Source organism: Leucoraja erinacea, chromosome 6 (genome assembly GCF_028641065.1).
Source record: "Leucoraja erinacea ecotype New England chromosome 6, Leri_hhj_1, whole genome shotgun sequence".
In the NCBI taxonomy this organism is placed as follows: Eukaryota; Metazoa; Chordata; class Chondrichthyes; order Rajiformes; family Rajidae; genus Leucoraja; species Leucoraja erinaceus.
The window spans coordinates 82,468,469-82,495,575 of record NC_073382.1 but is presented as its reverse complement, the minus strand read 5'-3'; the positions used below and the strand labels follow the sequence as shown (position 1 = coordinate 82,495,575).

The window sequence follows — 27,107 nt, the reverse complement described above, 5'->3', positions numbered from 1 at the left end:
ATTGAATTGAATACTTTATTTTCACATGTGAGGTCACAGTGCAATTCTCTACTTGCGAACCCAATGTATGTAAATATTCGACACATAAAGGGCACTGACAAAGTCACAAAGTAGCCCGTGCCAGGTCCTTTCTTGTTCTTCACCCCCTCCACCATTGCTCCCATTGGCATGACCTCCGATCCCGCGGCCCGTCCTTCACTGTCGCCGCATCGACCACCTCCACGTTCGCCACCGGGTCCCCTCCTGACGCCTCCGCAGTGCTGACCCAGGCCCCAGGCCCCAGCCGCGGGCTCCACCGACCCAGGCCCCAGCCACAGCTCCACCGACCCAGGCCCCAGCCACAGCTCCACCGACCCAGGCCCCAGCCACAGCTCCACCGACCCAGGCCCCAGCCACAGCTCCACCGACCCAGGCCCCAGCCACAGCTCCACCGACCCAGGCCCCACGCGGGCTCCACCGACCCAGGCCCCAGCCACAGCTCCACCGACCCAGGCCCCACGCGGGCTCCACCGACCCAGGCCCCAGCCACAGCTCCACCGACCCAGGCCCCAGGCCCCAGCCGCGGGGCTCCACCGACCCAGGCCCCAGCCGCGGGCTCCACCAACCCAGGCCCCAGCCACGGGCTCCACCGACCCAGGCCCCACGCGGGCTCCACCGACCCAGGCCCCAGCCACAGCTCCACCGACCCAGGCCCCAGCCACAGCTCCACCGACCCAGGCCCCACGCGGGCTCCATCGACCCAGGCCCCAGCCACAGCTCCACCGACCCAGGCCCCCCACCACAGCTCCGCCGACCCAGGCCCCACGCGGGCTCCACCGACCCAGGCCCCACGCGGGCTCCACCGACCCAGGCCCCAGCCACAGCTCCACCGACCCAGGCCCCACGCGGGCTCCACCGACCCAGGCCCCAGCCACAGCTCCACCGACCCAGGCCCCACGCGGGCTCCACCGACCCAGGCCCCAGCCACAGCTCCACCGACCCAGGCCCCACGCGGGCTCCACCGACCCAGGCCCCAGCCACAGCTCCACCGACCCAGGCCCCACGCGGGCTCCACCGACCCAGGCCCCACGCGGGCTCCACCGACCCAGGCCCCAGCCACAGCTCCACCGACCCAGGCCCCAGCCACGGGCTCCATCGACCCAGGCCCCAGCCACAGCTCCACTGATCCCTGCACCAGCCATAGACCCCCTCAACCCGGGCCCCAGTCATGGGCTCTACCGACACGTTAGGCTCGTCGACCTGTGAGACACCACTGTTAAGCCGGTGTCCTCTACTTTTAGAACGCTCCACACTGGGAGAACGATGGTGAGTGTTTTGAATTTACTCAAAGCCCCCCGTGGTCTTGTCCACCTCAGTGAGGTCACCCCTCAGCCTCATACGCTGGGCCCAGTGCTGACTGTGTCCTGTCCTGTCCTGTGCAGGTGGAGTACCTGTGGAACAACTTCCTCCAGGCGTGTGACAAGGCGTCGGAGTTTATCCGCAACCAGCGAGACAGCGTGCTGGATGAAATTTGGCAGGAGCGAGAGATGCTCATTGCAAGGGCGCGCGCCATCCAGGCCGACGTCAACGATGCCCGCTTCCAGGACCCCCAGCAGAATGCGGCCGCCATGCTGCAAGAGCTGCTGAAGATGCGGGAAGAGCTGCAGGCTGCAACGCAGAGCCTGGAGGCACTGAGCAACACACAGGACGCCATCAAAGGTAACCACGGTGACATTCTTGTTCTATCCACGAGTACGGCAGATACAGGTACAATCAGACAACACACAAAAACATTGTGACAGCGGGCGGCATGGTGTAGCAGCGGTAGACCTCACAGCGTCAGAGACCCGGGTTCCATCCCGACTACGGGTACTGTCTATAGAGTTTGTACATTCTCCCCGTGACCTGCGTGGGTTTTCTCCAAGATCTTCAGTTTCCTCCCACACTTCAAAGACATGCAGGTTTCTAGGTTAATTGGCATGGTGTATGTGTAAATTGTCCCTCATGTGTGTAGGATAGTGTTAGTGTGCGGGGATCGCTGGTCAACACAGACTAGGTGGGCCGATGGGCCTGTTTGCACGCTGGATCTCTAAATTAAATTGAACGAAATGAGACAGTGAAACTGAAGACATCAGGCAAAAGTACACAATTAGAAAACAAGTCCATGGTTGGGCAAGTGGAGGCCCACAGGGATCTGTTCGCAAGATGTGATTAGGGTTGTGCACGTTGGTTCAACAACCTGACCACTGCAGAAAAGTAACTGTTGCTCAACCTGGTGGTGTGGGTCTTGTTCAAGGGAGCCCATGGCTGGTGTGGGTCTTCAGGCTTCTGTACATCCAACCTGGCAATATGGCATATATCCATGCTGTATCTGTGTATCCAATAGACAGGCACAAAATGCTGGGGTACTAGATGTGGGCACGAGACTGTCTGGGTGTGTCGAGGGGGCAGACACTGTCTAGCAGACACTGTCTGGGAGTGTAGAGGTCACAGACATCGTGTCTGTTGGTGCAGACGGTAGACATGTGTCTGGGAGTGTGGAGGTGGCAGACGCCCCTATGTCCTGACTCCACTTTGGCGCAGAGATCTCCCACCAGGAACAGGTGGGGCGGCCAGCGGCTGGGCTCGGTGTCTGGTGAACAGGTGAGGCAGACCGTGGCTGGGCGCAGTGTCTGGTGAACAGGTGAGGAAGCCAGCGGCTGGGCTTGGTGCCTGGTGCTCTGTAACCTGTTCCCCCGTGTGTGTTGACCAATCTACAGGCGAACCATTCGATCTGACGTTTGTGACGGCGACAGAACTACAGGTCAACTCCAGGAGGGAGCTGTGGAACGTTTACTACACTGCCTTCCTGGAGGTGAAAGACTGGAATAGGACACTGCTGTCCCAGGTATGCCATCCCCTGCCCCAGCCCACTGCAGTGGGCCATCTCTTCATTATATGTCACCTTGGTCAGGCCACACATGGACTACTGTGTTCTGATTTAGGCAGGTGGGGCAGGGAGGGGAGGGTGGGGGTGTAGTGGGAAAAGGAGGAGGGTGACAGGGTGGGAAGGGCAGGAGCAGCGGGGTGGGATGACAGGGTGGGGGGGGGCAAGGCAAGGGCAGCAGGGTTGGGCATGAGGCCGGGTGGGGTGGGGCAGGGTGGGTGGCATGGCAGATGAGGCGGGGCAGGGTGGAGTGGGACAGGGTGGGGGAGAGCAGGGTGGGGAGGGGAGGGAGCTCTTATCTCTGACTTGTTGCGCCTCAGTTTAAGCTGCAGCGGGTGAGGCTGGAGCTGGATGGTTGGCTGGCAATAGTGGAGCAGCTGCAAACCCACATCCCGGCCGATGACGGTGTCCTGCTGGCCTTTTTCGAGGTGGTTTCCGTGTTCAGGAGATTCCTGCCCATCCTGGCCGACATGTGTCAGCCAGAGATGAAGGATAGGCACTGGAGAGCCATCTTCACAGGTGAGGGTCTGGTCCACCACAACTCTGACAGGCACCACAGGCTGGGGATGGACAGACAGAGCAGCGCCGGTGGGAAAGGTGCTGGAGGCGATTGTCAAAGATGTTATAGCAGCGCATTTGGAAAACAGTGACAGGATCGGTCAAAGTCAGCATGGATTCATGAAGTGGAAATCATGCTTGACTAATCTTCTGGAATGTTTTGAGGATGGATAAGGGAGAGCCAGTGGATGTGGTGTATCTGGATTTTTTTAAAGCCTTAGACAAGGTCCCACAGAAGAGATTAGTGTGCAAAATAGAAAGATTAAAGGAGAACTTACCGTTTGGTGTTTGTTCTTTATTATATGAGAAGTTGAAGTGAGGGAATATGTGAAGAGCCCGTCAGCCCGCATGCGTATCAATCTTCAGAGCAACTGTATGAAACCACAGACTAGTTGCAGAACTTAAACTATAGAAAGACTAACGAGACTAGAGTTACTGGATGATCTTTTATGAGAATCAAGGTTGAGAGTGGAGGGCACGTATTCCCTCACTTCAACTTCTCATAAAATAAAGATCAAACTTCAAATGGTAAGTTCTTGTTTAATCTTTCTATCTTAGTTTGAAGTTACGTGAGTGACTACGTGAAGCCTTCAAAGCTATGTGGTTTCATGCAGTAACCCAATCTGTGTGTGAAACACTTAAACAAATCAGACATGGGTTTTTACAAAATGATGCTAACTTGCATACATGGCCATTGCTCTTAATCGGACCATAGTCCCAATTGGCTTTGAGTTCGACAATAACTCATGCAACCCTGTTCAGAATTCTATCTGCAAATATCCAGACATATTCAACCACATTTTATAACTTCAGAACACTCACTATGTAAGCTTCTTGCTGTATGATGAAAGGGAAATATCCATTCTATTGGCTGCTAATGAGCCATCGGCAATCTCTTGAGAGACTATTAAATAACAATGAAGAAACTATCTTTCATCTCATAGGTACTAGCAAGCTCAGTGTACCTGTATACATAATAACACCCCCAATCTCTGATCTGGTGGGTATGCTGACAACTCCAAATGTATGCAACCATGCCCGTTTTGCTTTATGAGATCATTCCCACAACAAGCTACCCTCATGACCCAGACACCGAGCCAGAGATTGAGTAAAGACTGTGCTCTTTGTGCTGAAATCAGTTGCTAAAAGCATAATCAACAAAGATACTGCTCCCATTAGGAATACAGTAGATGAATATTTGCATAATAATTTACTGATGTACATATTTCTACTATCTATTTATTTTGTTCATTAATTTTGCCGGTAATATGAGAGTAAATGGTTGATTGTGTTTTTGTTCTTTTAAATCTTTTTATCCTGTGCCTTTTAATGTATACCACTGAAGGAGATGCACTGAAATGTTGTTGTACAGTTGCTGTGCAATGACAATAAAACGTATTCTATTCTATTTTATTCTATTCTATAGCACATCACGATGACGGTAGGCCTTTAGAGCGGTCATTGGCGCGCATGCGGGCTGGCGGGCTCTTCACGTAGACACTCACGTGACTTCGAAATAAAATTAGTGCACGTGGTATTAGGAGTAGGGTATTGACATGGATAGAGAACTGGTAGAGACAGGAAACAAAGAATAGGAATTAACGGGTCCTTTTCAGAATAGCAGGCAGTGACTAGTTCGGTGCCGCAAGGCTTGGTGCTGGGACCCCATTTGTTTACAATATATATTAACGGTTTAGACAAGGGAATTAAATGTGACATCTCCAAGTTTGCAGATGACACAAAGATGGGTGACAGTGAGTGTGAGCTGAGATGAGGATATTATGAGGATGCAGGGTGACGGATAGGTTGGGTGAGTGGGCAGATGCATGGCAGATGCAGTATATTGTGAATAAATGTGAGGTTATCCACTTTGTAAATCAGTTACTGAAAGTAAGCTTGCTGGTTCAGCATGCAGTGAAGAAGGCTAATGGCATGTTGGCCTTCATAGCGAGAGGATTTGAGTTTTGGAGCAAGGAGGTCCTGCAGCAGTTGTACAGGGCCCTGGTGAGGCCGCACCCAGTGTATTGTGTGCAATTTTGGTCTCCTAATTTGAGGAAGGACATTATTGCTATTGAGGGAGTGAAGCGTAGGATCACTGGGTTAATTCCCGGGATGGCAGGACTGTCATAAGATGAAAGATCGACTGGGCTTGTATTCACTGGAATATAACTGGAAGGATGAGAGGTGATCTCATAGAAACACATAGAATTCTTAATGGATTGGACAGGCTAGATGCAGGAAAAATGTTTTTGATGTTGGAGTCCTGAACCAGAGGTCACAGTTTAAGAATAGAGGGTCGACCATTTAGAACTGATATGAGGAAAAACTTCTTCACTCAGAGAGTTGTGAATCTGTGGTATTCTCTGCCTCAGAAGGCAGTGGAAGCCAATTCAAGAGAGTGTTACAAAGGGACGTTTTCAAGAGAGTGTTAGAAAGGGCTAAAGTATCAAGGGATATGGGGAAAAGCAGGAACCAGGTTCTGATTTTAGATGATTAGCCATGATCATATTGAATGGTGGTGCTGTCTCGAAGGGCTGGGTGTGGAAGGGGCAGGGCTGGGTGTGGATGGGAAGGGGCAGGGCTGGGTGTGGAAGGGGCAGGGCTGCCTGTGACTGGTGTGGGTGGGGAAGGGCTGGGGGTGTGGGTGGGGAAAGGGGCAGGGCTGGGTGTGGGTGGGGAAAGGGGCAGGGCTGGGTGTGACTGGGTGTGGGTGGGAAGGGGCAGGGCTGGGTGTGGGTGGGGAAGGGGCAGGGCTGGGTGTGGGTGGGGAAAGGGGCAGGGCTGGGTGTGTGGGTGGGGAAGGGGCAGGGCTGGGTGTGGGTGGGGAAAGGGGCAGGGCTGGGTGTGGGTGGGAAAGGGGCAGGGTTGGGTGTGACTGGGTGTTGTTCTGGTTGCAGAGATGGGCGAGGCCTGGAATGCAATGTGGCCGATCACCATCGGGGATCTTTTAGTTTACAATCTCCCGGCCTACTCCGAGTTCATCAGTCAGGTGAGTGAGAGCCGGTGTGGGGGAGCACGGGGCAGGTGATATGAGGGGTTGAAACAGTGCAGAACGCTCTCACTGGTGATAGCATGATCTGGTCATCGTCTCACAGTGTGAAAACTGGCCCTTCGGCCCAACTTGCCCATACCGGCCGTCATGTCCCATCTATCGGCCGGTCCAAGCCCCAGCTCACGGACAGTGGTAGTGCAGAAGCCCAGACATGCTGACCTGCATGGAATGGGATGCAGTTGTTCCTGGTGACCTAGTTCCCATCTCCAAACCATCTTAACCTTCTGCTGGACATGGTCAGGTTAAACTGCTCAAATTGTAGAAAGCATCCTATCGGGATGCATCAGGGCCGCCAGAAACTGCAGAGAGTTGTGGATGTAGCCCAGACCATCACACAGACCAGAATCCCCACCATCGACTCCATCTACACTTCACGCTGCCTCGGGAAAACAGCCAACATAATCAAGGACTTGTCCCCGTCCCACCCCGGTCATTCCCTCTTCTCCCCGCTCCCGTCCGGAGGAAGGTTCAGAACCTTGAAGCCCCGTACCACCAGACGCAGGAACAGCTTCTTCCCTGCTGTTAGAAGACTACAGAGCAATCCTCCCATTAGCCCCGATCTTCCAACCTACCCAAATGTGGATGCTGAACTATTTCCGTGTAGCTGTCATGCTCTAACACTATTTTATTCACTTGGATGTTTCTTTTGCTTGCACTGTGTGCAGTACCTGGGTATGGCTTGGTTGTACTCATGTACAATGTGATTTGACAGGATAGCAACAAAGTGTTTCACTGTGTCTCAGTACACGTAACCATAATAAACCCACGCCAATATCAATGGGAAATTGTAGGTAGACACAAAAAGCTGGAGTAACTCAGCGCGACAAGCAGCATCTCTGGAGAGAAGGAATGGATGACTTTTTGAATCGAAGAAGGGTCTCGACCTGAAACATCACAGATTCCTTCTCTCCAGAGATGCCGCCTGTCCCGCTGAGTTACTAAAGCATTTTGTGTTTACCTTTGATTTAAACCAACATCTGCAGTTCCTCCCTACACTGTGTTTGTTCCAGATCTTGGTTAAGGCGAGGAAGGAGTGGGAACTGCACAAACTGCTGGTGTCGGTGGAGAGGTTTTGGAAGAGCTTTGAGTTCCGGCTGGTGACGCACATCGCCATGGTTCGTGCAATGGAGACCCACCCCCACAGATCGTTCCGGTCCCGGCCTCGCAAGGTTCACCCGCGCACCGTCAGCTGGACTGCCAAAGACAGCGGAACGTTGAAGCTTATCGGTGAGTGTCCAGACCCTTCTCCCTCAGACCGGCCCCCTACCCCCCAGCTCTGCTCCCCAGGGGATGTCCACAACCCACACACTCTCCTGGTGACCACAGGAAAACTCAGCAATGCCCCAGGGCTCATTGTGTTTTGTCTGGCCTTTGTAACCAGTGCTGTTGCTCCCTATGTCCCCAACATCCCTCTAGTTCCCCCAGTCCATTCAAACACCTGGAACATGTGGCAAGAACATGTGCCTGGTGAAAAGCGTCAACTCATCCGAAAACATTGACGCTCAGGAGAGGAAGGGAACACTGCCGGCAGGAGAGGGTGAAAAACAACATGTGAGATCCTGCCTCCACAGGTGCTGCCTGACCTCCTGACTACTTCCACCATTAAGGCGAATCAGCCCTGGTTCCTTGGGCACCTTCCACTTTGCACCAAGGATAGACACAAAATCCTGGAGTAACTCAGCGGGCAGGCAGCATCTCTGGAGAGATTCAAATTGAGAAACTCAATTAGATTCAGAAGACGCATTCTAAAACTATGTTGACTATCCCTAATCAGCCCCTGGGTATCCAAATGCATATATATATTATCCCTCAGAAGCCTCTCCAACAAGTAGCCAAACATTTCTGGTGATGTTGGGCTCACCAGTCTATAGTTCCCAAGCTTATCCTTATGGCCCTTCTTAAATAGAGGCACAACATTGGCCACAGTCCAGCCGTCTGGACTGGACTAAATTAATGTCTGCCTGCATGTCATCAATATCCCTCCATTCCCTGCTTGTGAATATCTAAACGTCTCTGAAATATCACTATTGCATTTGCTTCCACCACCACTCTTGGCAGCAGATGCAATAGTGAGTGGGTCAGGAGGTACGAGTCTGATGGAGTCCATGGGTCTGAGGGTCTAGGTCTGACAGGGCCTGTGGGTCTGGGTCTGAGGGGTATGAGAGTCCATGGATCCCAGACTGATGGGTCTCCATCTGCTGGCAGAGATTGGGCAGCTGCAGTGGCACGTGGACGACAGCATGATGACCCTGAGCAGCATCATGTCCAGCGCAACCCCCATTGACGATCAACTGAAAGCTGGCAAGCTCAAGGAAATGATTGAACACTTTGGTGAGTTAAGTGAGCACTTGTGTAATGCCCACCATCCCCCCTCCACACCCCACTGCCCCATCCCCCCCCTCTCTCTCTCTCTCTCTCTCTCCCCCTCCCCCCCCATCCCCATCCCCCCTCCCCCTCCCCCATCCCCCTCCCCATCCCCCCTTAGAGTGAAGGGCAAAGCAGGCAAATGTAAGGAAGCTTGGCTGACGAGGGAAATTGAGACGTTAGTCAAAAACAAGAAGGATGCATGGGACAGGTATAGGCAGCTGAGATCAAGTGCATCCCTGGAGGAGTTTCGGGAACTAAGGAGTTGTCGCAGGGCTCACAGGGGTCCAACCAACAACTAAGCGGACACAGATGTGTGCATGAGACGTGTTTTATTCTCCATGATACAGCTCCCTACTCCTCCAAGGTCACGGGTTTCCCGGCTTTAAATACCAATTCAGGTACAAACCCCGTGACTAGCGCCTCCCACACCGAGACGCTGCCCTCTAGAGCCGAGGGTTCATTGTGCCCGTGGCTTGCCACCACATGCCGCCACAGAGTAAAATAAAAAAGGAAATTAGAAGGGCAAAAAGGGGCCAGGGGATAGCTCTGGTGGGTAGCATTAAGGACAATCCCAAAAGATTTTATAAATACATAAGGGGGGAAAGGGTAACTGGAGAGAGAGTGGGACCCCTCAGGAATCAAAGCGGTCACCTCTGTGTGGAGCCGCAGGAGATGGGCAAGGTCCTCAATGAGTATTTCTCCTCTGTATTTACCGAGGAGAAAGACAGTAGGACGGAGGAAATTGAAGCAGTCACTGGAAGTGTCTTTTGAGCAGTCAAGGAAGTACTGAAGGTACTGTTGTGTATGAAGGTAGACAAATCTCCAGGGCCTGATCAGATATATCCGAGGACATTGCAGGAAACCAGACAGGAAATTGCGGGAGCCCTGGTTGAAATTTACGAGTCGTCCTTAAATACAGGAGAGGTGCCGGAAGAATGGAGGGGGGCAAATGTTGTGCCTCTCTCTATTCAAGAAGGGCTGCAGGGAAAATGCTGGGAACTATAGTCTGGTGAGTTTAACACCTGTAGTTGGTAAGTTACTGGAGAGTATTCTGAGGGATAGGATATGCAGGCATTTGGATGGGCAAGGGCTGATTAGGGACAGTCAGCATAGATTTGTACGTGGACTTTAGTAAGGCGCAAGGTTCCGCATGGTAGGCTGCTCTGGAAGGTTAGATTGCATATGATCCAAGAAGAGATAGCTGAATGGATAGTAAATTGGCTCCATGGAAGGAAGCAGAAGGTGATGGTGGAAAGTTGCTTCTCAGAAATAGTGGGGACTATCGGTTAGTCTGATTTTGGTGGTTGGTAAGATTTTAGAGTCCATTATAGAAACATAGAAATTAGGTGCAGGAGTAGGCCATTCGGCCCTTCGAGCCTGCACCGCCATTCAATATGATCATGGCTGATCATCCAACTCAGTATCCCGTACCTGCCTTCTCTCCATACCCCCTGATCCCCTTAGCCACAAGGGCCACATCTAACTCCCTCTTAAATATAGCTTATATTATAAAGGTTGAGGTTACTGAGTACTTAGAAGTTAACAATAAAATAGGCCGAAGTCAGCATAGCTTTGTGAAGGGGAGGTCTTGCCTGACTAATTTAATGGAATTATTTGAAGAAGTAAATAATATATCAAACAAAGGAGTCAGGAGATGTTATATCCCTGGATTTTCAGAAAGCCTATGATAAGGTGCCACAATATCACAGTCGCTGTTGAGGAAGTTGAGAGCCCATGGCATCAAAGGGCAGGTACTTGCGTGGATAGCAGGTTGGCTGGATGGCAGAAGGCAAAGAGTGGCAATAAAGGAGGCTTTTCCTGATGGCTGCCAGTGACTAGCGGAGTTCCGCAGGGCTCGGTGCTGGGCCGCTACTCTTCACGTTGTATATTAATGATTTGGACGAGGGGATTGAAGGCTTTGTGGCCAAGATGATACAAAAATAGGTGGAGGGGCAGGTAGTGTAGAGAAAGCAGGGACTCTGCAGAAGGACTTGGACAAGTTGGGAGAGTGGGCAGAGAGGTGGCAGATGGAATATAGTGTAGCAAAGTGTGGAGTCGTGCATTTTAGCAGTAGGAATAAAGGCGTAGATCATTTTCTAAATGGGGAGAGAATCCAAAAATCAGAGGTGCAAAGGGACGGAGTGCTGGTGCAGGATTCCTAAAAAGTTAATCTACAAGTCAAATCGGTAGTAAAGAAAGCAAACACAATGCTAGCATTTATTTCGAGAGGGTTTGTATACAAAAACAGGGATGCAATGCTGCGGCTCTATAAGGCGCTGGTCAGGCTGCATTTGGAATATTTTGAGCAATTTTGGCCTCATATCTGAGGAAGGATGTGCTGGCTCTGGAGAGGGTCTTAGAATAAAGGGGAGGTCATTTAAGACTGAGTTGAGAAAAAACTTTTTCACCCAGAGAGTTGTGAATTTATGGAATTCCCTGCCACAGAGAGCAGTGGAGGCCAAATCACTGGATGGATTTAAGAGAGAGTTAGATAGAGCTCTTGGGGCTAGTGGAGTCAAGGGATATGGGGAGAAGGCAGGCACGGGTTATTGATAGGGGGCGATCAGTCATGATCACATTGAATGGCGGTGCTGGCTCGAAGGGCCGAATGGCCTCCTCCTGCACCTATTTTCTATTTTTCTATGTTGTGGAGGCCAACTCAGTGGATATATTTAAGGCAGAGATAGATAGATTCTTGATTAGTGCGGGTGACAGAGGTTATGGGGAGAAGGCAGGACAATTGAGTTAGGAGGGAGAGATAGATCAGCCATGTTTGAATGGCAGAGTAGACGATGGGCCGAATGGCCTAATTCTACGCTTATTACATAATCTTATGATTAACGGTCCCTTGTTCCCCCGTGTTGCTCAGGGGAACTTCTGGACCTGTGGAAGAATTTTCAGGATAGGTGGGTCTTCCTGCACCAGATCTCCTCTGAGATGGTGCTGAAGGCTCGGAAAGTGGACCTGACCTTGGTGAGTGCACATGGCAGGGGTGGGACTGATGAGGGATGGGGAGTGGTGGGGTAGAGGGAGAGGAAGGGATGGGGGAGAGGGAGGAGCCGGGTTGAGGGGAGAGGGAGGGGGAGGGGTGGGGGAGAGATAGGGGGAGGGGGGGAGAGGGGTGAGGGAGGGAGAGGAAGGGGGAGGGGTGGGGGAGAGGGAGGGGTGGGGAGTGGTGGGGGAGGGAGAGGGTGAGGGGAGGAGGGGGATGAGGGGGGGGGTGGGGGGGGAGAGGGAGTGGTGGGGAGGGTGGGGAGGGGAGGTTAGGCGTGGGTGGGGGAGAGAGTGGGGCGAGAGTGAGTGGGTAGGGTTAGAGGGGCAGAGTGAGTGGGTGGGGGGAGAGGAGTGGGGCAGAGTGGTGGTGGGGGGGAGAGAGTTGGGGGGAGTGGAGTGGGGGGGGAGAGAGTGGGGCAGAGTGGGTGGGGTTAGAGTGTGGGGGGAGAGAGAGTGGGGCAGGGTGAGCGGGATGGGGTTAGAGTGGGTGGGGGGAGAGAGTGGGGCAGTGGGTGGGGTTAGAGTGGGTGGGGGAGAGAGTGGGGCAGTGAGTGGGGTTAGAGTGGGTGGGGGGGGAGAGAGCGGGGCAGAGTGGGTGGGGTTAGAGTGGGTGGGGGGGAGGGGGCAGGGTGAGCGGATGGGGTTAGAGTGGGTGGGGGGAGAGAGTGGGGCAGAGGGAACGGGTGGGGTTAGAGTGGGGGGAGAGAGTGGGGCAGAGGGAACGGGTGGGGTTAGAGTGGGGGTGTTTGGGGAGAGAGTGGGGCAGAGGGAACGGGTGGGGTTGAGAGTGGGTGGGGGAGAGAGGGGCAGAGCTGGGGAACGGGAACGGGTGGGGTTAGAGTGGGGCAGGGAGAGAGTGGGGCAGAGGGAACGGGTGGGGTTAGAGTGGGGGCAGGGGGAGAGAGTGGGGCAGGGGGGGTGGGGTTAGAGTGGGGCAGGGGGTGGGGGTTTAGAGTGGGTGGGGGAGAGAGTGGGGAGAGAGTGGGGCAGAGTGGGTGGGGTTAGAGTGGGGCAGGGTGGGTGGGGTTAGAGAGTGGGTGGGGGAGAGAGTGGGGCAGAGTGGGTGGGGTTAGAGTGGGGCAGGGAGAGAGTGGGGCAGAGGGAACGGGTGGGGTTAGAGTGGGGCAGGGAGAGAGTGGGGCAGAGGGAACGGGTGGGGTTAGAGTGGGGCAGGGAGAGAGTGGGGCAGAGTGGCCGGCACGCCAGGGGGAGCAGGTATCTCAGTCCCGGCAGCTCTGGTCCACAGCTGTGCTCCGTTGTCCACAGTTGTCGCAGATTAAGGATCTGGATGGAGTGTACCGCAGAGTGGTGGAGGCGTTGGCTGTCAACCCGTCCGTGTACGTGGTGCTGCACGACCAGGATTCGCTGCTGTACGAGGGCAGGACCCTGCGGCGGATCTTCACCGAGGGCACGACGGCCATGGAGAAGATTATGCTGCAGTTGCTGCAGATCTTGGAGAATGCGCGCCACGACTTCCCTCGCCTGCTCTTCCTGAGCAACAGCGAGGTGTTCCACCTGTTCACGCTGCTGCCCGACCCCCGCAACCTGTTGCCCATCGTGCGCAAGTGCTTCAGTTTCGTGCAGGAGCTGGAGTACCAGGTGCGGGGCAGCATCTGCCTGGAGCTGATCATGCCTCAGGCCAACGTGCTGGCCGTGTACGGCCGCCTGCGGGAGAGGCTGGCGCTGCTGGTGCCTCTGGAGCCGGGGATCAGCGTGGTGAGCTGGCTCTGTAGCCTGGAGCTCAGCCTGCGGAACAGCCTCTTCCGTGCGCTAGAAAGCTGCTTGAGCGAAGTGTGCGGCTCGGCGGCCGACACCAACAGCGCCTTGCTGCAGGCCGGCGACAAACCCACGGCCCACCGGGCGGCGCTGACGGCGGGGCGGGTGCGGGAGATGGGCCGAGCCTTCCCGCAGCAGTGTATCCTGATCGCCGAGGCCATGAGCTGGCAGCGCGACGTGGGGAAGGTGCTGTTCACCCAGAGCTCCAGCACCGCCTGGCTCGCCAAACTGTGCGCGGCCAAGATCGACGGACTGGCCCTGGCCATCCACCGGCACCGTAAGTCGATGCCACACGAGCTGGACGACCTGCGGCTTCTCTGTCTCCTCAAGAGTCTGATTCTCGCTGCCATCAACCAACGCGACCTCAGCCACACCCTGGTCGCCACCGGCGTCCACTCACGCACCTCCTTCCAGTGGCTTCGGCTCCTCAAGTACAAGGTGGCCTTCGACTGGCTGCTGCCCAAGAAAGGGACCACCAACCCGTCGGCCAGTCCCTCCGGCCAGTCCAGGCCACAGGGCCAGTTCGGCCTGAGGTGTCACGTCAACCTCCTAGGCACCGACTGGTACTACGACTACGAATACGTCGGCCCCGGCCATCAGTTTGTACACACACCGCTGACCGAGAGAGCCAGCCTGGCCTTACTTCTCGCCATCCGCAGCTTCAGCGCCTGTGCCCTGGTGGGTCCGAGCAGCACGGGAAAGGCGGCTACACTGGCGCAACTTGCACTGGCTCTGGGCTACCAGCTGGTCACTCTGCACTGCTGCCAGGAGATGCCTCTGTCCTTCCTCATGCAGCTGCTGCGGGGAGCCGTGCAGTCAGGGGCCTGGCTCCTGCTGAAAAACGCCAACATGTTGCCGCAGGGGACCCTGGCCGTGCTGGGCCAGCAGCTGACCTTCATCCACAACTCGTACAGGCAGATGATCGCCAGCCAGTGCCCGCGGCCGTCCGGCCGGGAGCGCGACGTCCACTGCTCTCTGAGAGAGAGGGCCAAGAGCATGAGCGACGTGACGGCCACTGACCACCCGGGGCCTGGACTCCGCAGGACGTGGAGCTCGGACAACCTGCCGCAGCTCGACCCCACCACGGTGGGCAGCATGGTGCTGGATCAGGCCGTCATCTCGGCCAGGGTGGTCTACGCCACGGTCATGTCCATGCCGGCCTTCGACTCCAGCCTCACCTTGCCCGAGAACCTGCGCACGGCGCTGAGGCCGGTGGGGGTGGTCCGGCCCGATACCCTCGTCATCGCTGAGGTCAAACTAGTCTCCCTGGGCTTCACCAAGTCCGCCCACCTAGCCCGGAAGGTGGTGGCCTTCTTTCGGATAGCCAGGGATTGCCGCATCATCGGGAACTACAGCTGCCTGCCGCTGACTGTCAGGGTGCTGTCTGCGGCCGCCAAAACCCTCTACCAACATCTGCACCGCACTGTCGCCAACAAAGAGCCGTCAGAGGGCCAAGATCCCCTCCTGACACCAGGCCTGCCGCTGGCAGCTGACGGGGGCAAAGAGAGCAGCGCTCCACAACCCCTGTTCGAGTCCATCATTCTGCTTGAAGAACAGTGCTTGCTCAGCGCTTTGTCCGACGCCTTCTCCGCAGCCACGTCGGACGCCGAGCAGCGGCAGGATCTGCAGAACATCATGCGGGACCTGTTCCCCGAGGTGTGGAGCCCGTCTCTCCAGGAGGATTACCGGCCCCAGCTCCTGGCCGCCATTCGGCAGGGGCTGGAGGATACGGGCCACGGAGTGACAGAAGAGCTGCTGACCAACACTCTGGCCCTGCACCAGGCACTCAAGGTCAGCACAGGTGTCATCCTGGTCGGCGGTCCGGGCAGCGGCAAGACCACCTCGTACCGCACCTTGTCCCGAGCAATGACACAGCTGTCTCGGAGCGACGCCGAGCTGACGGGCGAGGCGGTGCACGTCTCCGTCTACTTCCCCAACAGCCTGTCTGCCAGCGAGTTTCTGGGGGCACTGAGCAGCCAGACATGGATGAAGGGCTTGCTGAGCAAGCGGCTGAGCCAGACCGAGAGGTGGATACAGGCCAGAGCCTTGGCCAAGGACATCAGATCCCTACTGGTCAAGCCCTTCTCGAAGCCCGAGCCTCGCCGCTGGATCGTGCTGGACGGAGAGCTGTGCCCGGACTGGGTGCTACCCATCAGTAGTCTCTTGTCGCAGGACAACTACCTAACCCTGAGTAACGGAGAGATGCTGTCCCTGCCGGCGGCTACCTCCCTCATCCTGGAGGTGAGTGACTTGGGCAGCGCGTCGCCGGCGGCGGTCGGCTGCAGCAGCTTGGTACACTTCCAGGGCACCGACACATGGCGCACCATCTTCAACCTGACCATGGACTCGGTGTACGGCGAGTACCGGTTGCACCGAGAGACGGTGGCCCAGTGGAAGAGGCTGGCGTGGGACCTGCTGCCCAGCACTCTGAACTTCCTGCAGCATTGCTCGTCCGCGCTCGGCCCACGGGAACGCTGCTTGGCTGTAAGGTCGACCGACGGGCTGCACCAGGTCACCTCCTTCACCAGAATCCTCACAGCTCTGCTTCACATGTACCTGCCCCGTGATCCGCCCGACAAACGTGTGATTACCCCAGGTATGGCTCACCGCGCCGGAATAACCGTCTGACCGCCCGGGTACCACCGTTTGACCGACCGCACAGCCTCCACCACCACCCCCGGCAGCCCATTCCAGGCCCCCACCACACTGTAAAAAAAATTGTCTGCACATCTCCTTTAAACATTCTCCTCTCATCTTAAAACGATGTCCTCTAGTCTCACAAATCGGAGTTTTTTTTAAAGCTGTGACCAAAAAGGTCGATGAGGACAGGGTTTGTTGATGTTGTATATATGGACTTCAGTAAGGCATGCGACAAGGTTCCACATGGTAGGTTGTTCAGGAAGGTTAGATCGCGTGGGATCCAAGGAGCGATAGCTGAATGGATAGAAAATTGGCTTCATGGAGGGAAGCAGAGGGTGATGGTGGAAGGTTGCTGCTCAGACTGGAGGCCTGTGACTAGTGGTGGGCCTCAGGGTTCGGCGCTGGGCCACGTTACTGTTTGTCATCTACATCAATTATTTGGATGAGAACATACAGGGCAAGATTAGCAAATTTGCTGATGATACAAAAGTGAGTGGGTTTGCAGATAGTAAAGATGGTTGTGAACGATTGCAGCAGGATCTGGATCGATTGGCCAGGTGGGCGGAGGAATAGTTGATGGAATTTAATACAGAAATGTGTGAGGTGTTGCATTTTGGGACGTCGAACAAGGGCAGGACCTACACAGTGGATGGTAGACCTCTGGGTAGTGTTGTAGAGCAGAAGGATCTAGTACAGGTGCATGGTTCCTTGAAGGTCAAGTCGCCTTTGGCCTTCATCGGTCAGCGTATTGAGTATAGAAGTTGGAGGTCATGTTGCTGTTGTATAAGATGTTGGTGAGATCGCATTTAGAATATTGTGTTCAGTTCTGGGCACCATGTTATAGGAAAGATATTGTCAAGCTTGAAAGGATACAGAGAAGATTTACGAGGTTGCCAAGACTAGAGGGTGTGAGCTATAGGGAGAGGTTGAGGAGGCTGGGATTTTATTCCTTGGAGGACAGGAGGATGAGGGGCGATCTTATAGAGGTTTATAAAATCATGAGAGGAATAGATCGGATAGATGCACAGTCTCTTGCCCAGAGAAGGTGAATCGAAGGACCGGAGGACATAGGTTTAAAGTAAAGGGGAAAAGATTTAATAGGAATTTGAAGGGTAGCTTTTTCACAAAGGGTGGTGACTGTATGGAATAAGCTGGAAGTAGTTGAGGCTGAGGCAATCCCAACATTTAAAAACAATTAGACGGGTACATGGACAGGTTTGGAGGGATATGGACCAAATGCAGGCAGGTGGGACTATAGCTGGGGCATGTTGGCCGGTGTGGGCAAGTTGATCTGAAGGGCCTGTTTCCACACTGTATCACTCTGTGACTTTAGTGTAGCTGGGGCATGTTGGCCGGTGTGGGCAAGTTGGGCTGAAGGGCATATTTCCACACTGTATCACTCTCTCTGTGCCACACTGTAACACTCTGTGACTCTCTCAGGTCAGGGACCAGAACTGTGTACAGTATTCCCAGTGTGGCCTCACCAACATCCCCAACAATTGCAACCAACCACCCCACCCCCCCCCCCCTTCGTTGTCATTTCCACACCTCTGAGCTCCCTGCTGAGTTGCCGGCTGGCCTTGTGTGACTGCTCACACACATGCACTGGTGTAGAAGCAGAGCCCTGCCTGCCAGAGACAAGGGTTGCAGACCAGGCTGGAATGAAAGATATTTGTGTTGCAGGAGGTTCCATGGCTGAAGCAGCATCCCATTACCAGCGACAGCATCTAGATGATGGCCTTACCACCAAGGACCACGCGCTGGCCAGGAGCATCCTTGCTGTGGCCTACATTTGGGGCTTTGGAGGACACCTTCACTCCAGGTAGTTTACGGCAGCCTTGGTTGTCCACAACTGGTTGTCCACCTGGCCTTAACCCCCCACAAACTCCAACTGTGTTGGGCACCTGAACATCTGCTCAGGTCCGCCACACTCACATGCTCCGCCCAGCTTTACATCCCAGTATAGCCGTACCCTGATCCCCAATTAGCAAGTGTACAGAAGTAATCTACTCAACCAGCATCCAAGGGGCGCCATGTGTTGGTGCCATTTCCAAAGTCCACGCTCTTGTTCCTGTTCCAGGTGAGTCCCAGGCTTCCAGACATCTCCTTCCTTGGCCGCCACACCCCCTCATCGACCATCCACCTTTGTTCCCCGGGTGTGCCTTACCTTCAGCTGCCTGCCCCCCTAGTCCCCCAGTTCCCCCCACAACTCCACCTCTCTCGGTAGCAAATATTCCCTGAAGCCAGGGTCTCTGGCGTGCTGAAGCTCGGAGCAACCTCTTGTTGGAGGCACCGTGGGACACCCTGGGCTATACAAAGGCTGTCTGACCACCTGGAGGCCAACGGCCCTGCCTCAGCACAGCCTGGGCCAGGTCCAAGGCGGGCGCTCAGTGTAGGTCGGAGAGCTCAGAGGGGTCAGGGTCAGTGAGGTGCCGTGACCGACAGGGAAGGCTGGCCCTAACTACAGGCCCCCCACTGGGGTGAGTCCCCAGAGATTCAGGAACTGGCTAAAAGTGGCAACTACCTCAGCATGGACGGCGTGGGCCGAAGGCTTCTGTGCTGTATAAACATGAATCTACCTGAACCAACTACCGCCATCTCTCTCATCACTGATAAAGAATGAAAGATATGCAAAATGGGACATGTTGGTCGGCATGGGCAAGTTGGGCCGAACGGCGTGTTTCCACGCTGTGTGACTATTGTTTTGCAGACTATCGCCTGTGGGGTTATTACTAATGCTGTCCTTGTTTGCCACAGTCACTGGCCCGAGTTTGACAGCTTTGCCCGGAATGCACTGGACAGTTGCGCCTACCCCATCAAAGTCCCATCGTGGGGTTTGATCTATGATTACTACATCCACGCCATCACCGGGGATCTGGAGAGTCTCTACAAAGCCCCCGAGAGCGAACCGAAAAAAGCAAAAGTATCCGGCTACATTCCTGTACCTGAGGTGAGTCAGGCTGGGAACCGAGCGGTGGACGGCGTGGGTGGAACCAGCGGGTGGGGAGCCGGGCAACTGGTGGTGTGGTGCTGGCAGTAATCCCGGTCTGGTCCGGTACTCCCCCGGTCTGGTCCGGTACTCCCCGGTCTGGTCCGGTACTCCTCGGCCTGGTCCGGTACTCCCCGGTCTGGTCCGGTACTCCCCGGTCTGGTCCGGTACTCCTCGGTCTGGTCCGGTACTCCTCGGCCTGGTCCGGTACTCCCCAGTCTCTGCCGGTACTCCCCAGTCAGGTCCGGTACTCCTCGGCCTGGTCCGGTACTCCCCAGTCTCTGCCGGTACTCCCCGGTCTGGTCCGGTACTCCCCGGTCTGGTCCGGTACTCCCCGGTCTGGTCCGGTACTCCCCGGTCTGGTCCGGTACTCCCCGGTCTGGTCCGGTACTCCCCGGTCTGGTCCGGTACTCCCCGGTCTGGTCCGGTACTCCCCGGTCTCCCGGTCCGGTACTCCCCGGTCTGGTCCGGTACTTCTCGGTCTGGTCCGGTACTTCCTCCGTCTCCTGGTCCGGTACTTCTCGGTCTGGTCCGGTACTTCTCGGTCTGGTCCGGTACTCCTCGGTCTGGTCCGGTACTCCCCGGTCTGGTCCGGTACTCCCCGGTCTGGTCCGGTACTCCTCGGTCTGGTCCGGTACTCCCTGGTCTCTGGTCCGGTACTCCCCGGTCTGGTCCGGTACTCCTCGGTCTGGTCCGGTACTCCTCGGTCTGGTCCGGTACTCCTCGGTCTGGTCCGGTACTTCTCGTCTGGTCCGGTCTCCCCTGTCTGGTCCGGTACTCCCCGGTCTGGTCCGGTACTCCTCGGTCTGGTCCGGTACTCCTCGGTCTGGTCCGGTACTCCTCGGTCTGGTCCGGTACTCTCTCGGTCTGGTCCGGTACTTCCCGGTCTGGTCCGGTACTCCCCCGGTCTGGTCGGTACTCCCCGGTCTGGTCCGGTAACCCCGGTCTCTGCCGGTACTCTCCCCGGTCTGGGACTATGCTGGAAGTTGGACAATTTTATACTGGACTATTTTTTACATTTAGATCTACGTCTAATTCGGAGGGGGGGGATAGGGGGAGGAGCGGGGTCTGGGGGTGGATAGGGGGAGTGTGTTGGGAGGGGAAGAGGGGGGAGGGGTGGGTTTTGGGGGGTAGGCTAGTTTTTGTCGTTGTCCCCTCTCTGACGTCTTTGTCCCTCGAGGAATGGTTCTAGTTCGCGGTGGGAGTGAGGGGCGGGAGAAGAGGTCGGGTCCGTGGTGGGGTGGGGGAGGGGGGGGGGGGGGGGGGTGAGGGGAGAGGAGGGGTGAAGGGAGGCGGCAGGTTTGGGGGGTGGGCTAGTTTCTCTGGGCACCCTGGTCCATGGGGAGGAGGGGGAATGGGAACGACGTTTGGGAGGAGGGCAGGTTTTGGGGGTGGGCTAGTTTTGTCCCACCCCCCCCCCCCCCCCTCTCTGACGCCCGCCCTCCCTTGCAGCTGCAGGTGGTGACACAGCTACTGGAGGTGCTGCTGGGCTCGGGGCTCGGTGCTACTGTGTGGGACAGACGTTCAGCGGGAAGACCAGCCTGGTGCAGTCCGCTGCGGCACCTCGACTCCCTGCCGCCCCTCCACCGGCTCCCCGTCAGCGCCACTCTGGAGCCCTGGCACCTGTGGCAGCATCTGGAGAACCACATCTTCCCCAGAGGTGGTACACATGTGCTCCCGCCCCGTCACGGCAACGTCTTCCTCTTCTTCCTGGATGATGTCCACACGGCTCCCTACAGTGAGTGCTCGCATCCCCGGGACCAACCTCGATCTCCTCCCCTCCCCCATCTCTCCCTTCCCCCCATCTCACCCTCCCCCATCTCTCCCTCCCCCCCATCTCTCCCTAACCCCATCTCCCCCTCCCCCCATCTGTCCCTCCACCCATCTCCCCTCCCCCCCATCTCCCCCCTCCCCCCATCTGTCCCCCCCCCCATCTGTCCCTCCCCCCTCTGTCCCTCCCCCATCTCTCCCTCCCCCCATCTCTCCCTCCCCCATCTCTCCCTCCCCCCCACCTCTCCCTCCCCCCATCTCCCCTCCCCATCTCTCCCCCCCCCCATCTGTCCCTCCCCCATCCTCCCTCCCCTCATCCTCCCCTCCCCCATCTGTTCCTCTCTCCATCCCCATCTGTCTCCTTCCCCCCCCATCTGTTCTTCTTTCTCCCTCCCCCCCCATCTCCCCTCCCCCCCATCTCCCATCTCCCCATCTGTCTCTCCCTCCCCCCATCTTCCTCTCTCCCCTCCCCATCTCTCTCCCTCTCCCCCATCCTCCCCTCAACCATCTCTCCCTCCCCCCTCCTCTCCCCTCCCCTCACCTCCTCTCCCCCCATCTCTCCCCCTCCCCCATCTCCTTTCTCCGCTCCCCATCTCTCCTTCCCCCCATCTCTCCCCTCCCCTATCTCCCTCCCCCTCTCTTCCCCTCCTCGTCTCTCCCTCCCCCCTCTCCTCCCATCTCTCCTATCTCTCCCCTCCCTATCTCTCCCCTCCCCATCTCTCCCCTCCCTCTCTCTCTCTATCTCTCTCCAATCTCTTTCCCTCTCGTTCCCCCTCCCTCTCATCTCCCTCTCTCTCTCTCCCTCTCCCTCTCCCTCTCCCCCCCTCTCCCTCCCCCCCTCTCTCCCCTCCTCCCTCCTCATCTCTCCCTCCCCCTCCCCCTCCCCCCATCTCCCCCTCCCCCATCTCTCCCTCCCCCCATCTCTCCCTCCCCCCTTCCCTCCTCCTCCCCTTTCCCTCTCCCTCCCCCCTTCCCCTCTCCTCCCCCTCCTCTCCTCCCCATCTTCTCCCCCCCCCCATCCCTCTCCCTCCCCCCATCTCTCTCCTCCCCCATACTTCCCTCACCCTCTCTCCCCTCTCTGTCCATCTCTCTCTCTCCCCAATCTCCTCCCCTCCCCCTCTCTCCTCCCCCTCCCCCTTCTCTCCCTCCTCCCCTCTCCCCCTCCTCCCTGATTCCTCCTCCTCTCTCTCCCCCTCCTCCTCTCCCCCTCCACCATCACTCCTCCCCCCATCTCTCCCCTCCTCTCCCTCCCCCCCCCTCCCCCTCTCCCCATCTTCTCTCCTCCCTTCCCCCATCTCTCCTCCCTCCCCCTCTCCCCCCCCCATCTCTCCCCCCCCCATCTCTCCCCTCCCATCCTCCCTCCCCCTCTCCCCCTCTCCTCCATCTCCTCCCCCCCCTCTCTTCCCTCTCCCCTCCCCCCATCTCTCCCCCTCCCCCTCTCTCCCCCACCCCTCCCATCTCTGCCCGTCGCTCCTCCTCCCCTCTCCCCCCCTCCCCTCTCCCCTCCCCTCCCCATCATCTCTCCCCTCCCCCATCCCTCCCCCCTCTCCCCCCCTCCCCCCTCTCCCCCTCCCCTCTCTCCCCTTCCCCCCTCTCTCCCCTCCCTCCCATCTCTCCCCCCCCTCTCCCCCCCCCCTCTCTCCCCTCCCCATCTCCTCCCCTCCTCCTCCCCCCATCCTCTCCCCTCCCCCATCTCCCCCCCCCATCTTTCTTCCCTCCCTCCATCTCTCTCCCCTCTCCCTTCCATCTCTCCCCTCTCTCCCATCTCCCCTCCCCCCATCTCTCCCTCCCCATCCCTCCTCCCCCTCCCCTCCCCCTCCTCCCCCCCCCTCTCTTCCCCTCCCCCCCCCATCTCTCCCTCCTCCCCCATCCTCTCCCTCCCCTCTCCCCTCCCCCTCTCCCCTCCCCCCCTCTCCCCTCCCCTCCCCCCTCCCCCCCCCCTCCTCCCCCTCCCCCCTCTCTCCCCTCCCCTTCTCTCTCCCCCTCCCCCCCTCCCCCTCCTCCCCCCCTCCCTCTCCCTCTCTCCCCTCCCCATCTCTCCCCTCCCCCCTCTCTCTCCCCTCCCCATCTCTCCCCTCCCTCATCTCTTCTTTCCCTCCCTCCATCTCCCCCCCCCTCCCCTTTCCTCCCCTCTCCCCCCCTCCCATCTCTCCCCTCCCCCCATCTCTCGCCTCCCCCCATCTCTCTCCCCTCCCCCCATCTCTCGCCTCCCCCCATCTCTCTCTCCCCTTCCCCCCATCTCTCCCCTCCCCCCATCTCCCCCCTCCCCCCATCTCCCCCCTCCCCCATCTCCCCCCTCCCCCCTCAGCACTGTGTGGAGCTGTGTCACCCCATTGGATGTGGAAACTTTAGAGAGGAGAGATTTATCAGAACGCTGCCTGGATTAGAGGGTATCAGCGAGAAGGAGAGGTTGAACAGACAGATTGCTTTCCCTCGAACGCTGGGGCTGAGGGGAGACCTGATAGAAGTTTATACATGGAGAGGGTAGGCAGTCGCAACCTTTTTACCCAGGGTAGAAATGTCAAGGACATTAGATGGATAAGAGGGGATCTTATATAAACACATAACATTCTTCATGTTCCCGATGTTGGGGGAGTCCAGAACCAGGGGTCACAGTTTAAGAATAATGGGTCGGCCATTTAGGACTGAGATGAGGAAACACTTAGTCACCCAGAGAGATGTGAATCTGTGGAATTCTCTGCCACAGAAGGCAGTGGAGGCCAATTCACTGGATGTTTTCAAGAGAGAGTTAGATTTAGCTCTTAGGGCTAACGGCATCAAGGGATATGGGGAAAAAGCAGGAACGGGGGTACTGATTCTGGGTGATCAGCCATGATCATATTGAATGGTGGTGCTGGCTGGAAGGCTGAATGGCCTACTCCTAGAGGGCACAGCTTTAAGATGAGAGGGGCAAAGTTTAAAGGAGATGTGCGGGGCAAGTGTTTTACACAGAGGGTGGTGGGTGCCTGGAACGCGCTGCCAGAGGTGGTGGTGGGGGCAGATACGATAGTGGTGTTTAAGAGGCTTTTAGACGGGCACATTGATATGCGGGGAATGGAGGGATGTGGATCACATGCAGGCAGAGATTAGGCATCGTATTCGGCACGGACATTGTGGGTCGACGGGCCTGTTCACGTGCTGTTACGTGCAGCAGTAGAGTTGCTGCCTCACAGCGCCAGAGACCCGAGTTCCACCCTGACTATGGCTGCCTCTTGCTATTGAGGGAGTGCAGCATAGGTTCACCAGGTTAATTCCCGGGATGGCGGGACTGTCAGATGCTGAGAGAATGGAGCAGCTGGGCCTACACTCTGGAGTTTAGAAGGATGAGAGGGGATCTTATTGAAACATATAAGATTGTTAAGGGTTTGGACACGCTAGAGGCAGGAAACATGTTCCCGATGTTGGAGGAGTCCAGAACCAGGGGCCACAGTTTAAGAATAAGGGGTAAGCCATTTAGAACGGAGATGAGGAAACACTTTTTCTCACAGAGAGCGGTGAGTCTGTGGAATTCTCTGCCTCAGAGGGCGATGGAGGCCGGTTCTCTGGATGCTTTCAAGAAAGAGTTATTCAGGGCTCTTAAAGATAGCGGAGTCAGGGGATATGGGGAGAAGGCAGGAACGGGGTACTGATTGTGGATGATCAGCTATGATCAAATTTAATGGCGGTGCTGGCTCGAAGGGCCGAATGACCTACTCCTGCACCCATTGTCTATTGTATATTATGGGTGCTGTCTGTATGGAGTTTGCACATTCTCCCTGTGACCGCTTGGGTTTTCTTCGGGTGCTCCGGTTTCCTCGCACAGTCCAACGTGCAGGTTTGTAGGTTAATTGGCTTCGGTAAAGATAGCAAATTGTCCCTGGTGTGTGTGGGATAGCGTTAGTGTGCGGGGATCGCTGGTCAGTGCGGAATCGGCGGGCCGAGGGGCCTGTTTCCGCGCTGTATAAAGTCCAACGTCTGGGGGCGAGGATGGAGGGGGGTTGTTACTCAAATCCCATCGCCCACCCCTCCTGCCCGTCCTACATCGCAGGAACCCGCCCGGTGCCCAACCCCCACAGCCCCGCTCCACCCATGAACCCTTAACCCGCCTGCAACCCCCCAACCAACCCAACCCCTCACCCTCGTCACCCGCTGCCCACCCGGCCCACACTAACGGGGCTGCTTTCTCTATGTTGCAGAACCTGACTCGCAGTGCCAGCCGCTACTGGAGGCGGTGCGCCACTCGCTCACCTGCCACGGCACGTACGAGCGGGACGGCCTGCGCTTCCTATCCTTCCACTCGGCGCGGCTCAACCTAATGGCGTCGTGCGCGCCGGGTCCGGACCAGAGCGGGCTGTCGGGCCGGCTGCTGCGGCTCCTGACGGTGCTGGCGATGCCGGCCGTCAGCTGGGGCTGGGTAGCCACGGTGTACACGCCGGGTGTACTGAGCTGGCTGCGCAGCTTCCCCACCTACACGCTGTCCCGGCACACGGTCTTCGCCAGGGCGCTGGTGTTCGCCACAGTCGAGCTGTACCAGCGCGTCAAGGAGCGCTTCCCGCCCTCGCCGCCGCACCCTCACTACTTGCTGTCTGTAGCTGACATCGGCAAGGTGTTGCGGGGCCTGCAGCTGATGCCGCCCGCGGCTGTCGGCCCGGGTAAGGTCGGGCAGCCGGTGGTGACCGTGGCCAAGACGGTGGTGGCCCTGTGGCTGCACGAATGCATGAGGACATTCTCGGACCGCCTGGTGTGTGAGCAGCACCGCACCGCGCTCTGCTCCACGCTACACGCCGTGGCTCACACTCACTTCTCCTCACACACACACCAGCTGTCCTCCTACAAGGTGCAATTACGGAGCGCCGTGGAGCCGCAGCCCGCCGGCTCTCCCACCGCCGGCCCGGCCCCGAGTCAGGGGCTGGCGCGGCTGCAGCGAGCGATAGCGGGGATTAGTGGAGCGGCCGGTGCCGGTGGCAGTCCACAGCCGGCGAGTGAGCGCCACCGGACCCGCCAGAGCCACAGGCAGTCCACCAAGCCGTTGCTGCCGCTGCACGAACTGTACTCCGGGGAGGAGCTGGGCGACCTGATCTTCAACAAGGGAGCCGTGAGGCCCGACAACCGGCAGCAGCTCAAGTCTCCGCGCTGGAACCCGTACCGGCAGCTGACGCTCGGCAACCTGGCGCTGCAGCTCCGGGATGTCGTGCAGGCTCACAACCAGGCGCGCCGCTCCAGCCGCCAGCTCATCTTCTTCAAGGAGGCGGTGCAGCACCTGGCCCGCCTCAGCCGCCTGCTGCTCACACCCGGGGCCCATGGCGCGTTGCTGGCCGCCGCTCACTGCAGCGGCCGCGGCACTCTGCTCCGGCTCGCCGCCCATCTCGCCCGGGCCGCCGTCTTCCACCTGAGCGGCCGCGAGTCTGGCCCGCAGGTCGCCGCGATCTTCAAGCGGGCGAGCCGGCAGGCAGGCTTGTTGGAGCGCTGCACCGTCATCGTGGTGCCGCCCGCTGTCCCACAGCAAACTCTGCAGCGGCTCTTCAACATCACGACCGACGGCACCTGCCCCGACCTCTACTCGACCAAAGAGTTCAGCCGAGTGGCCAAGGAGTTCGCCGCCACCAGGAACCTGGCATGGAACCTGAAGCAGGAGCAGGTGTTGGAGAGGTGGGTGCGACCCCCCCCCCCCCCCCCCCCCCCCACCACCATCGCCCGCCCCCTATAAAACCTCCCCCCCCCCCCCCCCCCCATAGCCCGCACCCCGCTCTACCCCCCCCCCCTAGCCCGCCCGCCCCCCCGCTCTACCCCCCCCCCCATAGCCCGCACCCCCGCTCTAACCCCCCCCCCCCCATAGCCCGCACCCCGCTCTACCCCCCCCCCCCCCCCCCCCCATACCCCGCACCCCGCTCTACCCCCCCATAGCCCGCACCCCCGCTCTACCCTACCCCCCCCCATAGCCCCCCCCCCTCTCTAACCCCCCCCATAGCCCGCACCCCGCTCTACCCCCCCCCCCCATAGCCCGCACCCCGCTCTACCCCCCCCCCCCCCCACCATAGCCCGCACCCCGCTCTACCCCCTCCCCCATAGTCCCCGCA

At 57.7% G+C, this 27,107-nt stretch overlaps 1 protein-coding gene across 1 annotated transcript in view; it reads left to right on the top strand.

Annotated features, from left to right (window-relative positions):
* LOC129698445 (dynein heavy chain domain-containing protein 1-like) overlaps positions 1–27,107 on the top strand; it is an 86,388-nt gene that overhangs the window by 22,486 nt on the left and 36,795 nt on the right. Inside the window, exons 14-25 of the mRNA XM_055637591.1 lie at positions 1,422–1,698; positions 2,739–2,866; positions 3,226–3,424; positions 6,361–6,452; positions 7,526–7,742; positions 8,721–8,846; positions 11,752–11,855; positions 13,143–16,248; positions 17,715–18,114; positions 19,050–19,242; positions 20,734–21,019; positions 25,227–26,679. Of these exons, the coding sequence (XP_055493566.1) occupies positions 1,422–1,698; positions 2,739–2,866; positions 3,226–3,424; positions 6,361–6,452; positions 7,526–7,742; positions 8,721–8,846; positions 11,752–11,855; positions 13,143–16,248; positions 17,715–18,114; positions 19,050–19,242; positions 20,734–21,019; positions 25,227–26,679 (6,581 nt within the window). The remainder of the gene's footprint in view (positions 1–1,421; positions 1,699–2,738; positions 2,867–3,225; positions 3,425–6,360; positions 6,453–7,525; positions 7,743–8,720; positions 8,847–11,751; positions 11,856–13,142; positions 16,249–17,714; positions 18,115–19,049; positions 19,243–20,733; positions 21,020–25,226; positions 26,680–27,107) is intronic.